General features: G+C 33.3%; 6 protein-coding genes across 10 annotated transcripts; 3 read left to right on the plus strand and 3 right to left on the minus strand.

Annotated features, from left to right (window-relative positions):
* Positions 1 to 411: 411 nt before the first annotated feature.
* LOC123310942 (extended synaptotagmin-2-like) lies at positions 412 to 7,586 on the minus strand. 2 transcript variants are annotated; one of them, XM_044894659.1, is made up of 20 exons: positions 7,433 to 7,586; positions 6,113 to 6,157; positions 4,797 to 5,062; positions 4,539 to 4,733; positions 4,447 to 4,488; positions 4,263 to 4,388; positions 4,130 to 4,206; positions 3,855 to 4,061; positions 3,681 to 3,801; positions 3,464 to 3,622; positions 3,319 to 3,404; positions 3,126 to 3,261; positions 2,670 to 2,753; positions 2,299 to 2,613; positions 2,141 to 2,240; positions 1,957 to 2,089; positions 1,782 to 1,895; positions 1,542 to 1,635; positions 1,262 to 1,399; positions 412 to 1,187 (listed from the first exon to the last, which is right to left on the minus strand). In XM_044894659.1, exons 1-20 carry the CDS (start codon positions 7,443 to 7,445, stop codon positions 1,104 to 1,106), a joined length of 2,535 nt encoding a protein of 844 aa, XP_044750594.1. In that variant the 5' UTR covers positions 7,446 to 7,586; the 3' UTR covers positions 412 to 1,103. The 2 variants fall into 2 exon arrangements, with proteins under 2 accessions (XP_044750594.1, XP_044750595.1); XM_044894660.1 differs by lacking the exon at positions 6,113 to 6,157.
* An 87-nt stretch (positions 7,587 to 7,673) lies between these two features.
* On the plus strand, positions 7,674 to 10,332 carry LOC123310943 (probable serine incorporator). Of its 3 annotated transcripts, XM_044894662.1 has the most exons (9): positions 7,674 to 7,872; positions 7,927 to 8,091; positions 8,145 to 8,347; positions 8,407 to 8,704; positions 8,759 to 8,942; positions 9,029 to 9,223; positions 9,444 to 9,458; positions 9,733 to 9,880; positions 9,990 to 10,332. In XM_044894662.1, exons 1-9 carry the CDS (start codon positions 7,837 to 7,839, stop codon positions 10,123 to 10,125), a joined length of 1,380 nt encoding a protein of 459 aa, XP_044750597.1. In that variant the 5' UTR covers positions 7,674 to 7,836; the 3' UTR covers positions 10,126 to 10,332. The 3 variants fall into 3 exon arrangements, with proteins under 3 accessions (XP_044750597.1, XP_044750596.1, XP_044750598.1); XM_044894661.1 differs by lacking the exon at positions 9,444 to 9,458 and having other exon boundaries at positions 9,715 to 9,880; XM_044894663.1 differs by lacking the exon at positions 9,444 to 9,458 and having other exon boundaries at positions 7,676 to 7,872.
* LOC123310944 (protein FAM210B, mitochondrial-like) lies at positions 10,327 to 11,349 on the minus strand. Its single transcript, XM_044894664.1, has 3 exons — positions 11,188 to 11,349; positions 10,841 to 11,123; positions 10,327 to 10,790 (listed from the first exon to the last, which is right to left on the minus strand). Exons 1-3 carry the CDS (start codon positions 11,267 to 11,269, stop codon positions 10,598 to 10,600), a joined length of 558 nt encoding a protein of 185 aa, XP_044750599.1. The 5' UTR covers positions 11,270 to 11,349; the 3' UTR covers positions 10,327 to 10,597.
* Positions 11,350 to 11,545: 196 nt separating this feature from the next.
* LOC123312357 (zinc finger protein 184-like) lies at positions 11,546 to 13,695 on the plus strand. The gene is made up of 4 exons (XM_044896741.1): positions 11,546 to 11,826; positions 11,883 to 12,257; positions 12,309 to 12,760; positions 12,864 to 13,695. The coding sequence occupies exons 1-4, from the start codon at positions 11,668 to 11,670 to the stop codon at positions 13,450 to 13,452; spliced, it is 1,575 nt and encodes a 524-aa protein (XP_044752676.1). The 5' UTR covers positions 11,546 to 11,667; the 3' UTR covers positions 13,453 to 13,695.
* A 143-nt stretch (positions 13,696 to 13,838) lies between these two features.
* LOC123312362 (ER membrane protein complex subunit 5) lies at positions 13,839 to 14,801 on the plus strand. Its single transcript, XM_044896748.1, has 3 exons — positions 13,839 to 14,042; positions 14,095 to 14,147; positions 14,202 to 14,801. Exons 1-3 carry the CDS (start codon positions 13,961 to 13,963, stop codon positions 14,418 to 14,420), a joined length of 354 nt encoding a protein of 117 aa, XP_044752683.1. The 5' UTR covers positions 13,839 to 13,960; the 3' UTR covers positions 14,421 to 14,801.
* Positions 14,694 to 16,289, minus strand: LOC123312360 (mitochondrial uncoupling protein Bmcp). 2 transcript variants are annotated; one of them, XM_044896745.1, is made up of 6 exons: positions 16,081 to 16,289; positions 15,878 to 16,025; positions 15,396 to 15,675; positions 15,219 to 15,337; positions 15,056 to 15,116; positions 14,694 to 15,000 (listed from the first exon to the last, which is right to left on the minus strand). In XM_044896745.1, the coding sequence occupies exons 1-6, from the start codon at positions 16,142 to 16,144 to the stop codon at positions 14,794 to 14,796; spliced, it is 879 nt and encodes a 292-aa protein (XP_044752680.1). In that variant the 5' UTR covers positions 16,145 to 16,289; the 3' UTR covers positions 14,694 to 14,793. The 2 variants fall into 2 exon arrangements, with proteins under 2 accessions (XP_044752680.1, XP_044752681.1); XM_044896746.1 differs by having other exon boundaries at positions 16,086 to 16,282.
* Positions 16,290 to 16,653: the final 364 nt, after the last annotated feature.

The raw sequence follows: 16,653 nt of genomic DNA on the forward strand, positions 1-16,653 counted from the left end.
CTTAAGGGGCTTCGTTGTTTCCAAAAACATCAAAATATTCAACTTTTAGTAATAAATCTGAAAATTTCATGGAGCTCGATGCAGCTGCGTTTGGTCTTGACGATTTTTTCAATGATTCCATGTTTTTGGAAATGTTTTGAAGGTCACCTTTCGAGTGGATTATCTTTCAATAAAAGTAACCGTAGTTGGAAATATGATACATTTTCTGAATGAGCAACCCTTCTAGTAATAAATCTGAGAATTTCATGCATCTAGGTGCAACCGTTCGGTATTAACGATTATTTCATTGATTCCATCTTTTTGGAAAATCTCGAAATTTCATCGACCGCATGAATCACAAATTTTTACTTCCTGTTTGTGGTGAAAGCCATTTTTTAGGTAGGTTGAAACAGTTCTTTGAATAAAAACCAATAAACTTATACAATATTTATTTCCATTTTTGAAGCCTCCACATTAGCACATAAAATTCAAAACAGAATATCGATAAACTTCCTTCAAAACTATAAAATACAAAATCTATAAAAAGTAAACTATGTAATTATCAATACCAATATAAAAAATCTGCACTGGATAATGAACGGACGGTTAACAACAATAAAACAAGAAAAAAATTGTTTCAAAAATATCAACATTTTTACCTCAAACAAAAACAATTAAGGTACTGATGAAAAGGTACTCCATAACTTTGTACTACATGGAGATTTTACACTTTCTCACCAATGCACCTTCCCATCAAAGTTGTGAGTGATTAGTGATGTAAACTTTAGTACATTTAATTTGATTTTATACACAATAAATAGCTCTTTCAACCCCCAGAAGAGTGCAGAATAAATTTGTAAATCGCACCATTAATTATAATTTCAAAAATATAACTCTCACATTTAGGATGTCTTTGGAAAATACTCTTTTATACCCAACTCTAGGATGAGTGAAGCGCCATTTATATAAGCAGGTAAATATTCAAAAACTCATTTGTCTGGATCAATAAGAACTATATCTCTTGAGTATTAAAGTTGTTTGAATTGGTAATGAAGGTACCCAATTTTTCAAAAAATTCACGAAATTACGAAAGACAAAGTTGTATCACTTACTGAACTGAAATTCTACTCTGGGTACATTTCATGTCCTATGTCGTACCACTTGTTGTGATGTTCATTCCAGTCCAGATCTTTCAGATCAACAAGCACCTGTAACATCACATGAAAGTTGGAGAGATTCAGGAAAATTTCAAATGAAAGTAGTTTGAAAATATTTTTCTCACCTGGCCTAGCATATTGTTAGAAAATAATTTTTTCTTCGTTTTTATCGTCAAAACCAACTTTTGTTCTTTTAATTCTGATGGGGAAAGGAGGTATTCAAAAGTCTCCTTGAATTCTGCATTTGGATTATCCATTATCGTCTGAAATGAGATTGAGCTTAAATTTTGCTCACAAAGAGGGTGTAGAGGTAAAGTGAAATTGAATAATGTAAAATTAAATACTTGAAGTTGAGTAATAAATTTCATTCTGCATGAAAAAATCGAATTTTGTCCTTTTACTCACCTTTGTTTTATGCCTTATTATACTGGCGCCAGAATACAATTTCAATTTAACATACGGATCTGGAATATCCCTAGGATCTTTCACTGGTATATTCCTTGAATAAAAAAGTACTTTTTTCATTTGAATTTGAAAATTCCTTCTTTGCTCATGATAAAATGAACTTTTAGACACTTTGATGAATAATTTTTAGGAATGAGGATGTAAAAATTGTTTCTATCTTCATAATTAAAGAGCACTTACGCGATACTGAAAATTGTAACCATCAATTTCTGCCTACGATCGCTGTATTGCAAACCAACATGTATACGACCCAAGTGAACATCTCCGTCGATATTATGATGAGATTCGCTACTTCTGCAACAATAAACCGAATTTTTTTATTTCTTCTTACGGTCGATCTTCGAGTTATACTCACAATGATTTGTTCAGGAGATTAAGCCTCTTGAACATTGGGCTTTTAAGCGGCGATGAGCTAGTCACTGGGACATCATTGGAAAGCACAGGCGGTTCTATATCTAGAGGCGTTTCCGGTACAGGCGGGTGGTCAGCTAAAAAAAATTCTATACAAATTCGAAAATATTGGAGCATCAAGCGAATACCTGAGACGTGAGACTTCACGGAATCGTCTCTGGACAACTCATAATCAGAGAAGGATTCGCTAGAATCATCGTCATTAGAGAATGCTTCATTGGTAAGTATCTGAAGATGGAATAAAATTCAATTTACGTCACACGAGGTTGTACTTAAGTAAACTCACCCTCAGCTGCATGGATATCATGATGACACAGTCATGTGCTCCGCTTTTCAGAGGAAACTCCCTCATGCTGAATTCAAGATCATTCTCTTGAACCAAATTCTTGATTTCATATTCGAAAAAATCTATCTTCATGTTACTGTGTTTATCCATTATGCTAACGTAAAAAACGTCACTTTCTGGATTTTTTACCAGGAATGAGAAACCTTGCTCGAAAATTGGGTCGATTGTATGTTTTTTCACCTTGCTTTTTTGGGAAAGAGAATTTCCCACTTGCATTAGAAGGTAGGGATCTGGCTTTTTAAACGATTTGATCCTCTAGAAGTAGAGATGTTGTCAATCTTTTTTATTTTTTATGTTAGCCTAATACGTACCGCCAGATTTCGCGCAGAATCAATATAGACTGTCAGTAGGGCGGAGGAAACAGCTACCTTCAACAACTTGACTTCATGTAAGGCCTAAATCATGAAATTTCGTTGCTTATTCAAAACACAATTGTAATCATCATATTTTTTGTGCACATCGCCATAATACTGATATAAAATAAGTGAAACTATTTGAATCTGATTCTATTTGTCAATATTTTGATGTGTACGGCACGAAAATACAGAAGCGCAGAGCAGATATGCAGAAAAAATATATAATTTCCACTTTGAACTGACCAATTATACATAATCGTCAGTTGGCCCTGACAATTGAACATAATTGCCAGTTGGAACTGACAATTATGTATACTTGTCAGTTTGAACCGGCAGTTATGTATAATTGTCAGTTGAAACTGTCAATTACTTTGTATAATTGTCAGTTTGAACTATAGGAAGTCGTCCTACCTTATCCAAAGATGCATAATCTGCAGTGAGAGACATCCAAGTGAACCTCAAGTGAATCTTACCATGTTTCACACCATCTAGAACAATCCAGTGATCGACAGATCCGTCATAAACACTCTTGATGTCGACAACGCCACTAAAAAAATTACGCCAATCATACTAATCCACGACGTGGAAAATATTTCTAATTTACCTGCCCAAAAAGTCATCCTCGTTAAGATCATCATGATCGAAAAGTTTAAATCGAACCTGCTGCGCGGTGGGATCTAAAATAACAAACTGAAAACAGGGAAATTTATTCGTTTTTCTTCGTTAGATTTTGGAATATGAACACTCACCTCGCACCATTCATCCCATTTAGGATTCAGAGATCTCTTTATAACTGAGGTCTTATACTCCTGGGCCCCCACGCTAAACACAGCATAAGGATCTGACTTGCCAGTCACATCTCTCCTCTCCAAATCCTTAGCTTCAGCTATATGTATACGTAATACTCCCTTTGATAAAAATAAAATATCTCAACGAACTGCTTCAATATTCAACAAATTTACTCACCTCAGGCTCTAGAGATTTCAATTCTGTAGCCTCCACATGCTTCGTGAACCTTTTCGTGATTTTATTAGGGAAAACTATTTTCTTCTTCAGCTTCTCTTCAATTTGCTTCCTCAGTACGTGGCTAAAATAAATGTCTGATTCATAAGAAGTTTAACAGTTTCGAAGAGTATTCACCTCAATCCGGGTATTCCGCTGAGTCCATCCAAATCAAAATCAATTTCTGGAGTGTTCAGGAAAAAAATTTGAACTCCTCCCACAATCGGAGCTTTCAACATGAGCGGTTTCAAAACTATTCTTACATCGACACTCAGTTGAAAATTCTTTAATCTACCAACTTGGTGGCCAGATATTGAAAAGGTTATATCACAGTCACCATCATAGCTGTTAAATAGTAAAAAAAAACGTCAAAGCCAATCTCATCTCAGAAAAAATTGAGTCAATTCACTTACAATATATCAAAATCAATTAGGATTGAATCCCTTGTTGTGGTTCGACTGTATACTTTAACACCGTCGATCTTAGGGGGCTACAATGTAAACTTGTTTAATACATTTCATAATTTCCGTTAATTCGATATCTTACACTACTTCCAAAATCAATTTCTTCAAATTTGAAAGAATCGTACTTTTTTCTTATTTGATTCTCGAGTTTGCTCCTGACGAATTTGATCAAGAAACAATTTATATTGGGCCACAACTGGAGCACAATCTGAAGCGAATTTAAAATTACATATTTAATTTTTTTTTTCAATATTGAATATTCTTACATCGTTCACCCATTCGGCCCTTTCTCTATCAGGAAATAAAACCTAAAAAAGTATTTCATTACATCAAAATGATAATTTTCATGTAACATTACCCATGAGGGAAGCTCTTCTATTTTATCGAGAAGCTGTTGTTTGTTACTCGAAATAGCCTTCGCTTTAGCTTTTATTTTATTCGTTTTCCTTCTTGATTTTGTTTCATACCATATTAAAGTTATCACTGTTAACGGAAGAAGGATTAAGGCCCCATTCATACAAGATATAATATATCCTAATAGTACAAGGCACACCTGATAAAGAAACACGAAATCAATTTCGATTAGGTATCTGAAATTTCAATCCACAATACTGACTTTGCTAAATGAAGAACATAAGAGTTGAGTAATCGAACCAAACTTAGATTTTTTCTTCTTCGGCTTCATATTTTTTTCAGGCCATACATCTGGCGGAGGAAACACTATTTGAGGTTCAACTCCTCCATTCTCCTCAGTCTCTTTTTTCGTATTTTTGTCCCCATTTTCTTGTATTCGATTTTCAATGGATTTTCCATTCGATGGGAGATTTTTTCCATTCGATGGGAGATTATCCGATTCCGCCTTAAGTAGATCATTCGACAATTCTGAAATGTGGACATATATCTCAGGTAGGAATGCACTTCTGGCCAAACTTTACACAAAAAAAGTTTTTCAAAATAAGTCTGTCTTCGAATTTTTTGAACCTACTATCGGGTACTAGCGAAAAGCCAATTTTATATGTGTATTGTATGCTGTACTTATTTCTCCTTATTCAACATAGCAAAGGTGCACCCTACTTCATAGTGTATGAAAGCATTCCAATTACTAAAAACGAAAAATTTTCCTTCAATTCGGTAATTAGCAAAATTCTTCTCCTTATGACTTCACAAAGCATGTTTGCTTCGAGGATTTTCCGACGAAAATGATGTGAAGTTGTTGAAATTAAGGATTTCAACGAGTATATATTATATAACATATACATATGACACTATAACGATTTTTTAGCACAGTGTTTATACTTTGTTGTATGTTTTTTTTTTCGAAAATCCATTTGTAATGGCCGTTTGTTATTTTTATAATTATCTGGACAGCCTGCGAAGCGCAATAACCAAGCGCGGAACGCAAACGATATTTTTGGAGTTAAAAATAGCTATTGCAGTTACGCAAATAATTCCTTCAAATTATACCTATTAACCCAATCATACTTGATCATTGAGAAAGTTAATTTCTTACATTCAATTTAATACTTCAGTGCGATTTCAACGTATCTTCTAAACATACCAAAAAATTCAGTGAATATTAAATAATCCAGTCTAGATGAAACACAGAAAAATGCCTTATTTGACGAACAACTCTATGACCTGTGAATAACACTAAAATAATAATAAAATTTAAGAACGTGGTGTTAAAAATTATAGAAAACTTGGAGACGATTCAATTGATAAAAAATTAGTCCCAAATGACTGTCAAAATATTATGAGATTTCATAAGTTTTCTGATCTTTGTCCACATTTAGGTAACAAACACCCTGTATCAACACTGACAACTAAGCGATATTAATTGCGAATTGGAATCATGCAGGTGGAATCGAATTCTTAGTATGCATTCAACTCAAAAACTACAAAAAGTGATACATTTTTCTCACGATGACTCACCAGAGAACTCAACCCTGTAGACAATCAATTTTGCTTTACACTTTCCTATCGAAAAAATCAGTAAATCAATGGGAAAACGTACTATAGAGCTTGGAATGAAAACATGAAGAAAAGGTAACGCGAAATACTTTTCTGAAGTTTTTTCTCATATAGCTATATGAGGTCACTCATCATATACACCTGTTAAAAGTGCCCCAGCTAAATAAGTTCTAAAACTATTTCAAATTCTGTGGAAAATATAATTCTCTGCTATGCATTCGGCAAAGAATGAAATACAGACGTATTTTCGACTTTCCGCTTGAAAAAGATATTTCGGAAACAATAAATCGATGTATGGTGGGAAATCTGTAGTTTTCTTCAATTTCTGTAACTGACGCAAAAATACGACGCACCCTGCAACTGTTTAATTATGGATCATTATAATATAGCAGGCGAACCTGTAAAATGAAGGTCAACTATGTGTTACATCAATTGGGAATAGATCACTGTTTATTTTATATTCATGAATTTTCATTCCAATTGAATGACTGCAGAATTAATAATTTACTTAAAATATAAATTCTGCAAATCCTTGGAAGTTTAAAATAAAGTTTTGCACTTGGAACTTTCCAGTTAAACAAAAATTCTAATCCTCCTTATCGATGCCGCAATAGACAGATAATAAGAATTTAGTAGACTGCCGAATACAAAGCGAACCTGCTGATAAACAGTGATATTTTTAACTTGAATTCATCGATCTGAATGTGCAAGCCAACGCTCAATTTCCGCGATGAACTATCAAGCCTTTGAAATGATCGAAGAATAGACCAATTAATCCAGAGGTTTCTCTTCTTTCATCCAGAAAATTAACTGGGGAAATTTTTGTAACGATAAATTTTGAACTTGCCTCGCATCTATCTAAAGTATGTAAATCGCGGGGTGTTTTCAAACACCCGATCACACAATTTCGAGGGCTGAGAATGAAGGGTTTGAATTTAACATTTTCATACCTAGAATAGGTATACGAAATTCACGAGTATTTGCATAATTGTGGGAAATTAACAACATTCACCCTGAAATTTTATATCTACTTTTGGAAGAGAGGGTCAAGGGGTTAAAAAACATTTGCTTGTATGATATTTACGCGACTAATGAACATGCAGGGTGACCAATACCCAATTCTCACTTGCAAGGGACATTACATAATTCAGATTTGATTTCTTTGGTGTATGTTATCTAAATTGTCTCACTTTGAAACAAAAATACATATTCTCTTCAATAATAATTTAATTCATGCTCAATAACTTGACCATAAAAATATATTGTTCAGAAATACAATACCTTTTGCCTCCATAATCACACATGAATTCACGTTTTCACTGCTTTGATTAAATAGAGCACGCTACTACAATTATTTATTGTAGGAAGATAAATGATGTCCTTCTAGTGAAGTACCTACTGCATTTATGAGGATCAGGATGAGGTTATTTTTTTCCCAAGTAAACAAGTACGTAAACGTCAAAATTTCTAACCTAATTTTCTTATTTTGACAATAAAACGATAGCAAACTGTCATTTGTCATCTATTGTGTGGTGAAATCACTTGTAATTACAATTCTTGGTGTTGATGTTTAGATTTCGCGAATTAGATTACAAATTTCTCTTTCTGTAATTGACGAGAATTGTTATTGTGTGTAGTACTTCAACATTTTCACGTCATCAAGCTACATTTAGCTTAGAATCGAAATGGGGGCTGCTTTAGCTCTCTGTTCAGCAACACAGGTAAAACACTTCTGAAATATAAAACAAGGTAAAATTTATCCATATAATTTTCAGTGTGCAGCTTGCTGTGGGAGTGCAGCTTGCTCCATGTGTTGTGCGGCATGTCCATCCTGTCGAAATTCCACTTCATCACGTTTGATGTATGCTTTTATGCTGCTGCTGGGTACAGTGGTATCTTGCATCATGTTATCTCCCGGACTCCAAGATCTACTAGAGAAGGTCAGCATGTGGTTTTTACTTCTTCCAAGATCACTAATTGTTTATTTCTTCAGATACCGTTTTGTAAGGACTCTGTAAAGGAGTCAGTGTTTGACTCAGTGACGAACAAATTTTCCTTCAATTGTCAGGATACATTTGTAGGATACTTGGCAGTTTATCGTCTAAGCTTTGCTCTTTGTGTGTTCTTTTTATTCATGGCATTAATCATGGTTGGAGTGAGAAGTTCAAGAGATCCACGAGCTGGAATACAGAATGGGTTTGTACCAAAATGAATATTTCCACATTCAAATCAGTCAAATTGTTTCTTTCTTCCAGGTTCTGGGGGCTGAAATTCCTCATAGTTATAGGAATAGCTATCGGTTCATTTTTCATCCCACAAGGTACCTTCTTTGGGTCGGTTTGGATGTACTTTGGTATGATAGGAGGATTCATGTTTATATTGATTCAGCTAATCCTGATTGTTGATTTTGCTCATACGTGGGCCGAATCGTGGGTAGAGAAATACGAAGAAAATGAGAGCAGGGGCTGGTATGCTGCACTCGTAGGGGCCACATTAACAATGTATGGTTTAGTGATTGCTGGAGTAGTTTTGCTATTTATTTTCTTTTCCAAGGTGAGTGTTATCGATAACTAACCAAATTTATAATAATGAGTTTTTCATTTTTAGTCTGGAGATTGTGGATTGAACAAATTTTTCATTTCATTCAACTTGATCCTATGTGTGGTTATCAGCGTTATCTCGATTATGCCATCTGTCCAAGAAAAATTGCCTAGGTCAGGACTTCTACAATCAGCTATTGTGTCCTTGTATGTTATTTATTTGACCTGGTCTGCCCTGTCTAACTCTCCAGGTAAACATCTGCATTCAAATAGTAATTTATATCTTTTCTGACACAATTTACGAATATCCATGATATAGTCTAGTATTATTTTTCAGATACAGAATGTAACCCTGGTATTTTAAACATTGTTACTGGAGGGAAAAAGAATACAGGATCTTTTGACACTGAAAGTATAATTGGTTTGGCTATTTGGACATGTTGTGTATTATATTCATCACTCAGAACTGCAAGTAACTCTTCTAAGATTACTGGCTCTGACAATATTTTGGTTAAAGATACAGGAGATAGTGGTGAGTATTTTTTCTAGACTTCTTTTCACTTCTATACTCCAAAAATATTCTTAAACTACATCACATTCACAATTTATTCTGATAGCATGAAAGTGTTTCACAAACATCAATTTGAGAGTATAGGAAAGTAATACTATATTTTGAAATAATGAAATATTAGCACTGAAAATAAGACCTAAATTTTCATCCTTCTATCACATTGTTTTTGGATTAATTGCAGATTCCACGTACAACTGTAAGTTACAAAAGCCTATTCTAGGAGTAAAAAAATTTTGTGCACTCTGAGTTCATCTAGCACCCCATTTATTGTTCCATTTGTTTGCTTTGCTTTAATTACCCATAGGTTATTTTACCATTTTAGCTTTTGTAAACAATTTCAACCTTTCTAACAGCATCTTTTCACCTTTTTATGTTTACTTTGTTTATCTTTGGTTTCGTGATTTATTCTAAGTTGTTAATTTTTTATTTCTTCCTTTTTCTCATTATTGAAGGCTATAACCCTATCATAGGTAATACTGATCATAATGACGAGGAAAAAGGAAATAACAAAGTGTGGGACAACGAGGAGGAAGGAACTGCTTATTCTTGGAGCTTTTTCCATGTTATGTTTGCATTGGCCACCTTATATGTGATGATGACTCTGACAAATTGGTATAGGTGAGTTCTTAGATTCGCCTTTTCCAGTAGAGGTTCACAATCATATTATAGAGAAAGAAATACGAACTTAAATTATGCGAAACATTTGCATTAATAATTTTTCTTTCAGCCCCAACTCTTCTCTGAAAACTTTGCATGCCAATTATGCTTCGATGTGGGTGAAAATTACATCAAGTTGGCTCTGTATAGCACTGTATGGTTGGAGTTTATTGGCACCTTTAATTCTTAGTGATCGTGAGTTTTAAAAGTGAAATAATTGTATGTGTAATCACTGAATATTAAATTTCTATTCATCAGCTTTAAATTCATATTTTGTATTCTACAGAAAAAATGCTTTGAATAAATATGTATATATCTAAGAACTGAATGTGTAGTTTTATAGTAATTTTTGTTTTGTGATCAAGGTTGGTAATAACTTTAGGATAATATCCAATAAAACACTAACAGAAAAATATGAGTCTTATAATTGCAAAAAATAATTCCCATAACCTACTCCCATTATTAAAATGAAACAATTGTTCAATTAGTTCAAGCTAGAAGTTTTCGATTTCAAAAGTATGGAAAACTGAGCATCTCCAATAGTTCATTAATTCACATTATGAAATCTTTCAGTTATAGTATTTATCAAAATACTACCTGATACCAGAAAGAGATCTTTTTTTAGACCTCATGGATATTTTGGTAACTTGAAATAACTTATGAAACCAGTATTTACCCTTAAACTGTTTTACGTAAAATTCCTTTATTTCTCAGATATCTGACGATGAATGGAGTTGCACCTAAAGTTATGCTGATTCTTACAGGGGCAAAAAGTTTATGAATCGCATAAGCAGTAACAAATGTTCCTGCATTTTCTACAAATTTGTAATTCACTCCGAAATAAGTCATTACTTGCTGCATATCAATTCCACTGAAAGTATACATTGAATATCATCACTTAATATTGAATACTGAAATTACCTTGAGACCAAAAGATAAAAAAATCCAAGTGAAGCCAAAGATATTGTTACGTGAAACACTATTACTGTCGATCCATATTCTTTGACTGCTTTCTTAAGCTGATGCTTTTTTGATAATTTGACTTCTGATTTCTCCCACATAATTTTGCTAGTTGATAAATACCTTTGAGCTGGTATAACTGAGCTATTCACGAGACAGTAGTTTGTAGAAAAAATATCACTCAGAGGATCTCTAATACAAGTTGATAATTTATCGCTCTTAAAACTGGATATAAAATGGATTCCTTGAATAATAACATATTACCTACATGTTTCAATTGCAATTTTCATTATGGAATACAAACTTACTTCTTGTATTTAATATATTTGTTAGAGTTCTGTTATTCGTTAAATAAGAAGTGACACGAATACAAGTCATAGTGGTGCTCATTTGAAATTTATTTATTATTTTTTTTTTGTCTTATTTATGTTTGCATTTATTTATTTACGTCAGTTTGTCTCTGTTTACGTCATGTATTTTTGACAGAATAATGTCAACTCAACCACAGATTACAGAGATCACAGATTAGAGAGTAGACAGAGATTTTAGTAATCTGTCAACTCAACCACAGTACATAATCAAAGAGTAATTGATGTTCTGTAGTTGACAGTTCAGTTCAATGGGAATGGGACCTAAGTCTATGACTATGGTTCATCTTTTGACAGAACGCAAATCAGAGACTGGCTACTGGCTCAAATATTTGTTTTTTTGTGCGCTCAAGTAGAAAAGAACCTAGGAACTGGAAAGTGAAAAAATGATAGAATAATCCCGTTTGATTATTAATAAATATGAATAAAGTAATAGTACCTCAGAACAAAAATTCTATTTGCAGATTCTGCTTGAAATCGTCCAAAGATCTCATAATTGTCAATAACCAAGCCAATATTAAGTTATCCAAAGCAGGCAATGTAAGCTTCAAAAAAGTGTTGAAAAAATTATGTATCAAGGTATGTATACAGATTTACGATGGTTTTGCAACTTTTTTTACTAGTGACGATTTCAGATTGATAATGCAGAATATTTACCTAATGGAATTTGTTGTCAGTGTAAAAATAAACTAGAAGATTTTTATATATTTCTTGAAAAAGTTGAAAGCAATGAAGAAATACTACATAAAGTCTATGGTGACTGTACAATCATTAATCCAAAGAAAAATGATGATAGCTCCACTCAATCATTTCAAGATTTTTCTTCACACTACGATGGAGAACCTGATCATACTTATGTAAAACCAACTAATGACCAACTAGGGGAAACTATCCCTAGCATTTGTGATGCAAGGTCTGAAAATCCAAAATCGTCTTCCTTGGGTGATAGATTAGAGGTGTACATAATAAAAACTAAAACTGACATCAATAAAGGATTAAACAAAAACAAGGTAATGATTAGAGTAACATTTTTTGAACATGATTTATTTTCATCATTGTAGTTTGATGAGATGCAGGAAGAACACTCGAAGCCTGAACAACAAAAAGAATTTGAGAGGAAGGAACCTTTTTGCATTAAACAATGTTTTTTCTGTCCTAAAAAATTCAGTAATAATAATCTCAGGATCTTGCACTTCATAGAACATGTAATACAGGCAACAGAAGCAACTGTATCACCAAGATTATTTTGTCAGTATTGTGGACTTTTAGCTACTGCAAGGCAAGAGTTAGCTGATCACATAAACTCTCAACATAATGATGAACAAAATTCCACTTGTGAATCTTGTAATATAAGATTTTCAAATAATCAAGAACTAGAAGAACATTTCAGAAGACAGCACATTGAAAATTTTGAGGAAGAAATAGATATAGATATTATGTGTTTAATATGTAAAAAGGTATTTGATGATACTAACCAGATGATGGAACATGCTCTAGAACATTTAATCAGAAGGTAATTGATTATTTATCTGAACCCAGACTTTTTGAGATATCCATCATTTCTTTTAAATATATCCAATTAAAAAAATATTCTTGATATCCTCATTTTATTTCAGGCACACATGTCTATCATGCAGAAATGTTTATATATGTGATGCCGCATTAAATGAACACCATAAGACACACCCAAGATACAGATTCAAGTGTCCAATTTGTGGAAAACTAACTTGCACTAGTAGAACAGCATTACGAGAACACATAAGGAACCATTCAGAGTCTAAAAGTTTTCAGTGTGATTTGTGCCAAAGGACATATAAAAGTATGGGTCGTTTGAAGATGCATAAGAAAAGTCACTTCAGGATGAATAATATTTGTCCTATTTGTCCATATTCAACGATGTCAAAATCAGATTTTAATACACATTTGAGAGTACATACCAATGAGCGCCCATTCAAATGTTCGTTTGAAGAATGTGGAAAGGCATTCAAAACCAATAGTGCACTTTGTATTCATATAAGAGAACATTTGAAGATAAAAATGTTATCATGTGAATTTTGTGATTATAAAACTAACAGATACAATAGCTTAACTCACCATAGAAGAATCCATACGCTGGAGAAACCCTACAGTTGTGAATTTTGTGGAAAAACTTTCAGTAGGCCTTACACTCTTACTGTACACCTGAAGAAAATCCATAAAAAGTAGGATTGTTTATTCTTGAGGCAGCATTCGGTCTTGATAACAAACCTTTCCATGACTTGATAATGCCCCAACTTCTACAATCTCTTGAAGGCTTAAGTACTAAGGATAAGTAAGTGTTGAGGTTGTAGGGAGAAATATTTCCTCTGTATGTCTACCGTCACTTTTTTCCTGTAATTTTTTTGACATTTTGTTAACAACACTATTGTTGATTTGTAGTCCAAAAAGAATATATTGAATTAAAAAATATCTTTGGCTTTTATTTATACTTTCTTGCTGCCTACCCTGGCCCCTACCTATCTACGCCCATGCCTTCTACACGACATATCAATGGTCAAATCTGTCAAATTAATTTAACCTCAAAAAATCGGTTTTGTTGAAGGTAAAAATAAAGTTACTTAAAAGAAATACTATTGTATTTATTTAGTTTACTGTATTATCTGTGAGCTTCTATTAGACTCCGACTTCTATTCATTTGATTTCGGGACCTGCTGTTTTGAACAATCGATAAATCATGACGGTTGGGATATTTTATCGAATGTTAATAATAACGGGTTTCCTATCATTATTTCATTCAGCTTATTCAGCAGCACAACGTGAGTTGAATCAACCTATCTATCATATTACCATTACATCAATTTTTTTTAGATCGATCTTATTTGCGATTAAATGAATTGGACTTCATAGCGTTACCTCTGGATGTGAGTATTCAAGCTTTGACCGGAATATGTATAATTATTATATTTATTTTTCAGATCAGTATACAGGCTATACTAAGTTTGTTTGTAATTGTCTATAGTGTTCTCCAAATGTCTGGTAATTTCAAAGAAATCAAAGCCTCAGCAGAACTTGATAATAAATCTTGGGGAACATTCAAGAATTTGCCATCGTTCTACATTTTTGGGCATAGAGGGAAATCATTCTCCCCTTATGTCGTCCTACAAAATCAGCAACAGCACATGGATGTGGATTAAATAAAAAAATATTTGAACTCTTTATTGAATCAATAAACCTTCTTAATTTGAAATAAAATGAATAATCTTAAATTATGCCTGGAGAATGATGTTTTCATTTTGAACCATAAGTAAATTTTTTCTAAAAATTCTTGGGATGAATATTAGTCCTACTCTATATTATGTGATCTTAGTTCTATAGTATATAAAGTGCCCAGTCAAGTTAATTTAGCATACTCAAAGACTTGATAGTTTCTTCAACCACAAGAGGAATTCAGAAATTAAAGAGTAGGGTTTCACACAATAAGCTAATTTTACTGTGTACTGTGTCATTTACATTAAAATAAATATATTACTTTTGTCTGTACAAAAAAAATGCAATTAAATAAGATTTTCAGTATAGATGTTTGAGCTGTTCATAGGTTATGAAAAAAATTATGTTCCAGGGCCCCATTCGAAACCATGTAGGAATGAAACCTTTATATAAAGCCCAGAAACCTTCATATTTAAAAGTGTGATAAAAGCAATCGGCTGTACCTCGGTACAGATAAGTATCTGTCTTAAGATTTTCTTTGAATTTCCTTTGGTTCATGAGGCGGGTCTGAAAAGTATGAAGATGAAACACTTTTCTGGATAATGCAATTGGTGATCCTTACCCTGACTACATCTATTGGTGTAGATGCTACTGCACTTCCCAAACTGGCCACTAGACTAGACCTATAAAATTAGTTTTGAATTGTTAGAAACAAGTAAATTCACAAGGGGTTGTTTTTATCAAACTTTGAACCTTCTCTATCGAAGAAAATTTGGATTACTTACAAAAAATGATTTGCCACACTGTCACCAAAAACACTAAGGAGTCTACTCTTACAGAAGTCGTATACTGGCAGCTCAACTGCAGCAATAACAGCAGCTCTTTGAGCTGTTGGTGTAACTCCCTGGAAATAAAAAAGTGAATAGAATCCACCAATCTGCATTACTTTAATCCATATTTACTCTCCAAAGTCCTGAGATTCCTTCTTGAGTGTAAACTTCCTTGAAACATTCGACTAGATTTACATTCCTAGATCTACCCTGAACTTGCATGCGAACTTTTAAGACATCTGTAGGATTAGCTATAGCGCTAGATACTGCTCCAGCAATCACAGCACAGAATAAACTCACCATGAATGGTTCATATTCATTATTATATTTTAAAATAACGTCTTTCAAGGAATAATAAGTTCCAAACTTGATAGTTCCATAAGTTGATTGTCGAAGAACTGCTGGCCAAATTCTACAAGTGAATCTTTTTAAAATTCTTGTCTATCTATATTTTATATATGAATAAAATGATATAACCTAAATGAAAAGGTAACAATCGATACAGCACGATGGGCTTATGAATCTCTAGATGATTTCTAACACCTAGTGAGTCTGTCCGTTTAACACAATCAAAAAGCCTGTCTTTGGATGTATGGAAACATTGAATCACATACCCATTATACAAAGCTTTGAAACCCTCTTGTTTAGCTACCTTAACCATACAATCTACCATTCCTGTGTATTTGAGAACAGCATGTTTTTTATCAAGTACTTGTCCTTGAATTTGCAATCTAGTTTTCGTGAGATCAATTGGAAACGTTCCTAGAAGTGAAATATGCTAAATTAAGAATGATTGCCTGATCGTTTGGAGCAGTACCAAACTCTGCAACGCAGCTTGCGAGTCCTCCATAAACAAAGGGGCGCCAATCTCTATCGCCCATTCCACTAATTAAACTAGTATTGAAGAACAATTTGTTTTTATTAAAATTTAATGACACCTTATATTAATTTTATTTTAAATACCAACAAATTAATACTGCGGTTCCAGTGAATGTATGGTTAAGTTTTGAACCATAGAGTACAGAGGTAACATGAGGAAAATACCAGAGAGTCTCTGAAAATACCAAAGATTCAAAGATATTACCAGAGATATCGATTTATAGAATTCTTTATTATTATTCATATAATTATTATTGTAACCAAGACCCATGTCTGTAATCTCCGCAGAGACCTAAGACAGGAAGAAACACTATGGGAACAAATCTTATTGGCCAAAGAGCGATCACGTGAACGCCATCTGCCAACTGGATTGGTCTCTTAGGAACGCTGCTCAAACCCACCTTTAATACAAGGGACAAACTTTATCTCTGATACTATTTTTTAAGCTGCATTCACAATCAATTCGCGGGCCGAAGTGCACTTCGGCACGAAATTTACCATTCGCAATAAT

Source organism: Coccinella septempunctata, chromosome 4, assembly GCF_907165205.1.
Source record: "Coccinella septempunctata chromosome 4, icCocSept1.1, whole genome shotgun sequence".
Lineage (NCBI taxonomy): Eukaryota > Metazoa > Arthropoda > Insecta > Coleoptera > Coccinellidae > Coccinella > Coccinella septempunctata.

Bases quoted from the DNA above. Each gene is read 5' to 3' on its own strand.
- LOC123312360 (XM_044896745.1), bottom strand. From the start codon at position 16,144: ATGGGCGATAGAGATTGGCGCCCCTTTGTTTATGGAGGACTCGCAAGC. The intron at 15,676-15,877 runs GTATGTGATTCA...ATTCACTTGTAG, and splicing joins TTCAAAGCTTTGTATAATGG to AATTTGGCCAGCAGTTCTTC. The intron at 15,001-15,055 runs GTAAGGATCACC...CATACTTTTCAG, and splicing joins CACCAATAGATGTAGTCAGG to ACCCGCCTCATGAACCAAAG.
- LOC123310942 (XM_044894659.1), bottom strand. The intron at 5,063-6,112 runs GTGAGTCATCGT...TCCACATTTCAG, and splicing joins CTACAGGGTTGAGTTCTCTG to AATTGTCGAATGATCTACTT. The intron at 3,623-3,680 runs GTGAGTAAATTT...TTTTTATCAAAG, and splicing joins TGAAATCTCTAGAGCCTGAG to GGAGTATTACGTATACATAT.
- LOC123310943 (XM_044894661.1), top strand. From the start codon at position 7,837: ATGGGGGCTGCTTTAGCTCTCTGTTCAGCAACACAG. The intron at 8,705-8,758 runs GTGAGTGTTATC...TTTCATTTTTAG, and splicing joins TATTTATTTTCTTTTCCAAG to TCTGGAGATTGTGGATTGAA. The intron at 9,224-9,714 runs GTGAGTATTTTT...TCATTATTGAAG, and splicing joins TAAAGATACAGGAGATAGTG to GCTATAACCCTATCATAGGT.
- LOC123312362 (XM_044896748.1), top strand. From the start codon at position 13,961: ATGACGGTTGGGATATTTTATCGAATGTTAATAATAACGGGTTTCCTA. The intron at 14,043-14,094 runs GTGAGTTGAATC...AATTTTTTTTAG, and splicing joins AGCTTATTCAGCAGCACAAC to ATCGATCTTATTTGCGATTA. The intron at 14,148-14,201 runs GTGAGTATTCAA...TTTATTTTTCAG, and splicing joins TCATAGCGTTACCTCTGGAT to ATCAGTATACAGGCTATACT.
- LOC123312357 (XM_044896741.1), top strand. From the start codon at position 11,668: ATGAATAAAGTAATAGTACCTCAGAACAAAAATTCTATTTGCAGATTC. The intron at 11,827-11,882 runs GTATGTATACAG...TGACGATTTCAG, and splicing joins TGAAAAAATTATGTATCAAG to ATTGATAATGCAGAATATTT. The intron at 12,258-12,308 runs GTAATGATTAGA...TCATCATTGTAG, and splicing joins AAGGATTAAACAAAAACAAG to TTTGATGAGATGCAGGAAGA.
- LOC123310944 (XM_044894664.1), bottom strand. From the start codon at position 11,269: ATGAGCACCACTATGACTTGTATTCGTGTCACTTCTTATTTAACGAAT. The intron at 11,124-11,187 runs GTAAGTTTGTAT...TTATTATTCAAG, and splicing joins AAATATATTAAATACAAGAA to GAATCCATTTTATATCCAGT. The intron at 10,791-10,840 runs GTAATTTCAGTA...GTATACTTTCAG, and splicing joins TTTTATCTTTTGGTCTCAAG to TGGAATTGATATGCAGCAAG.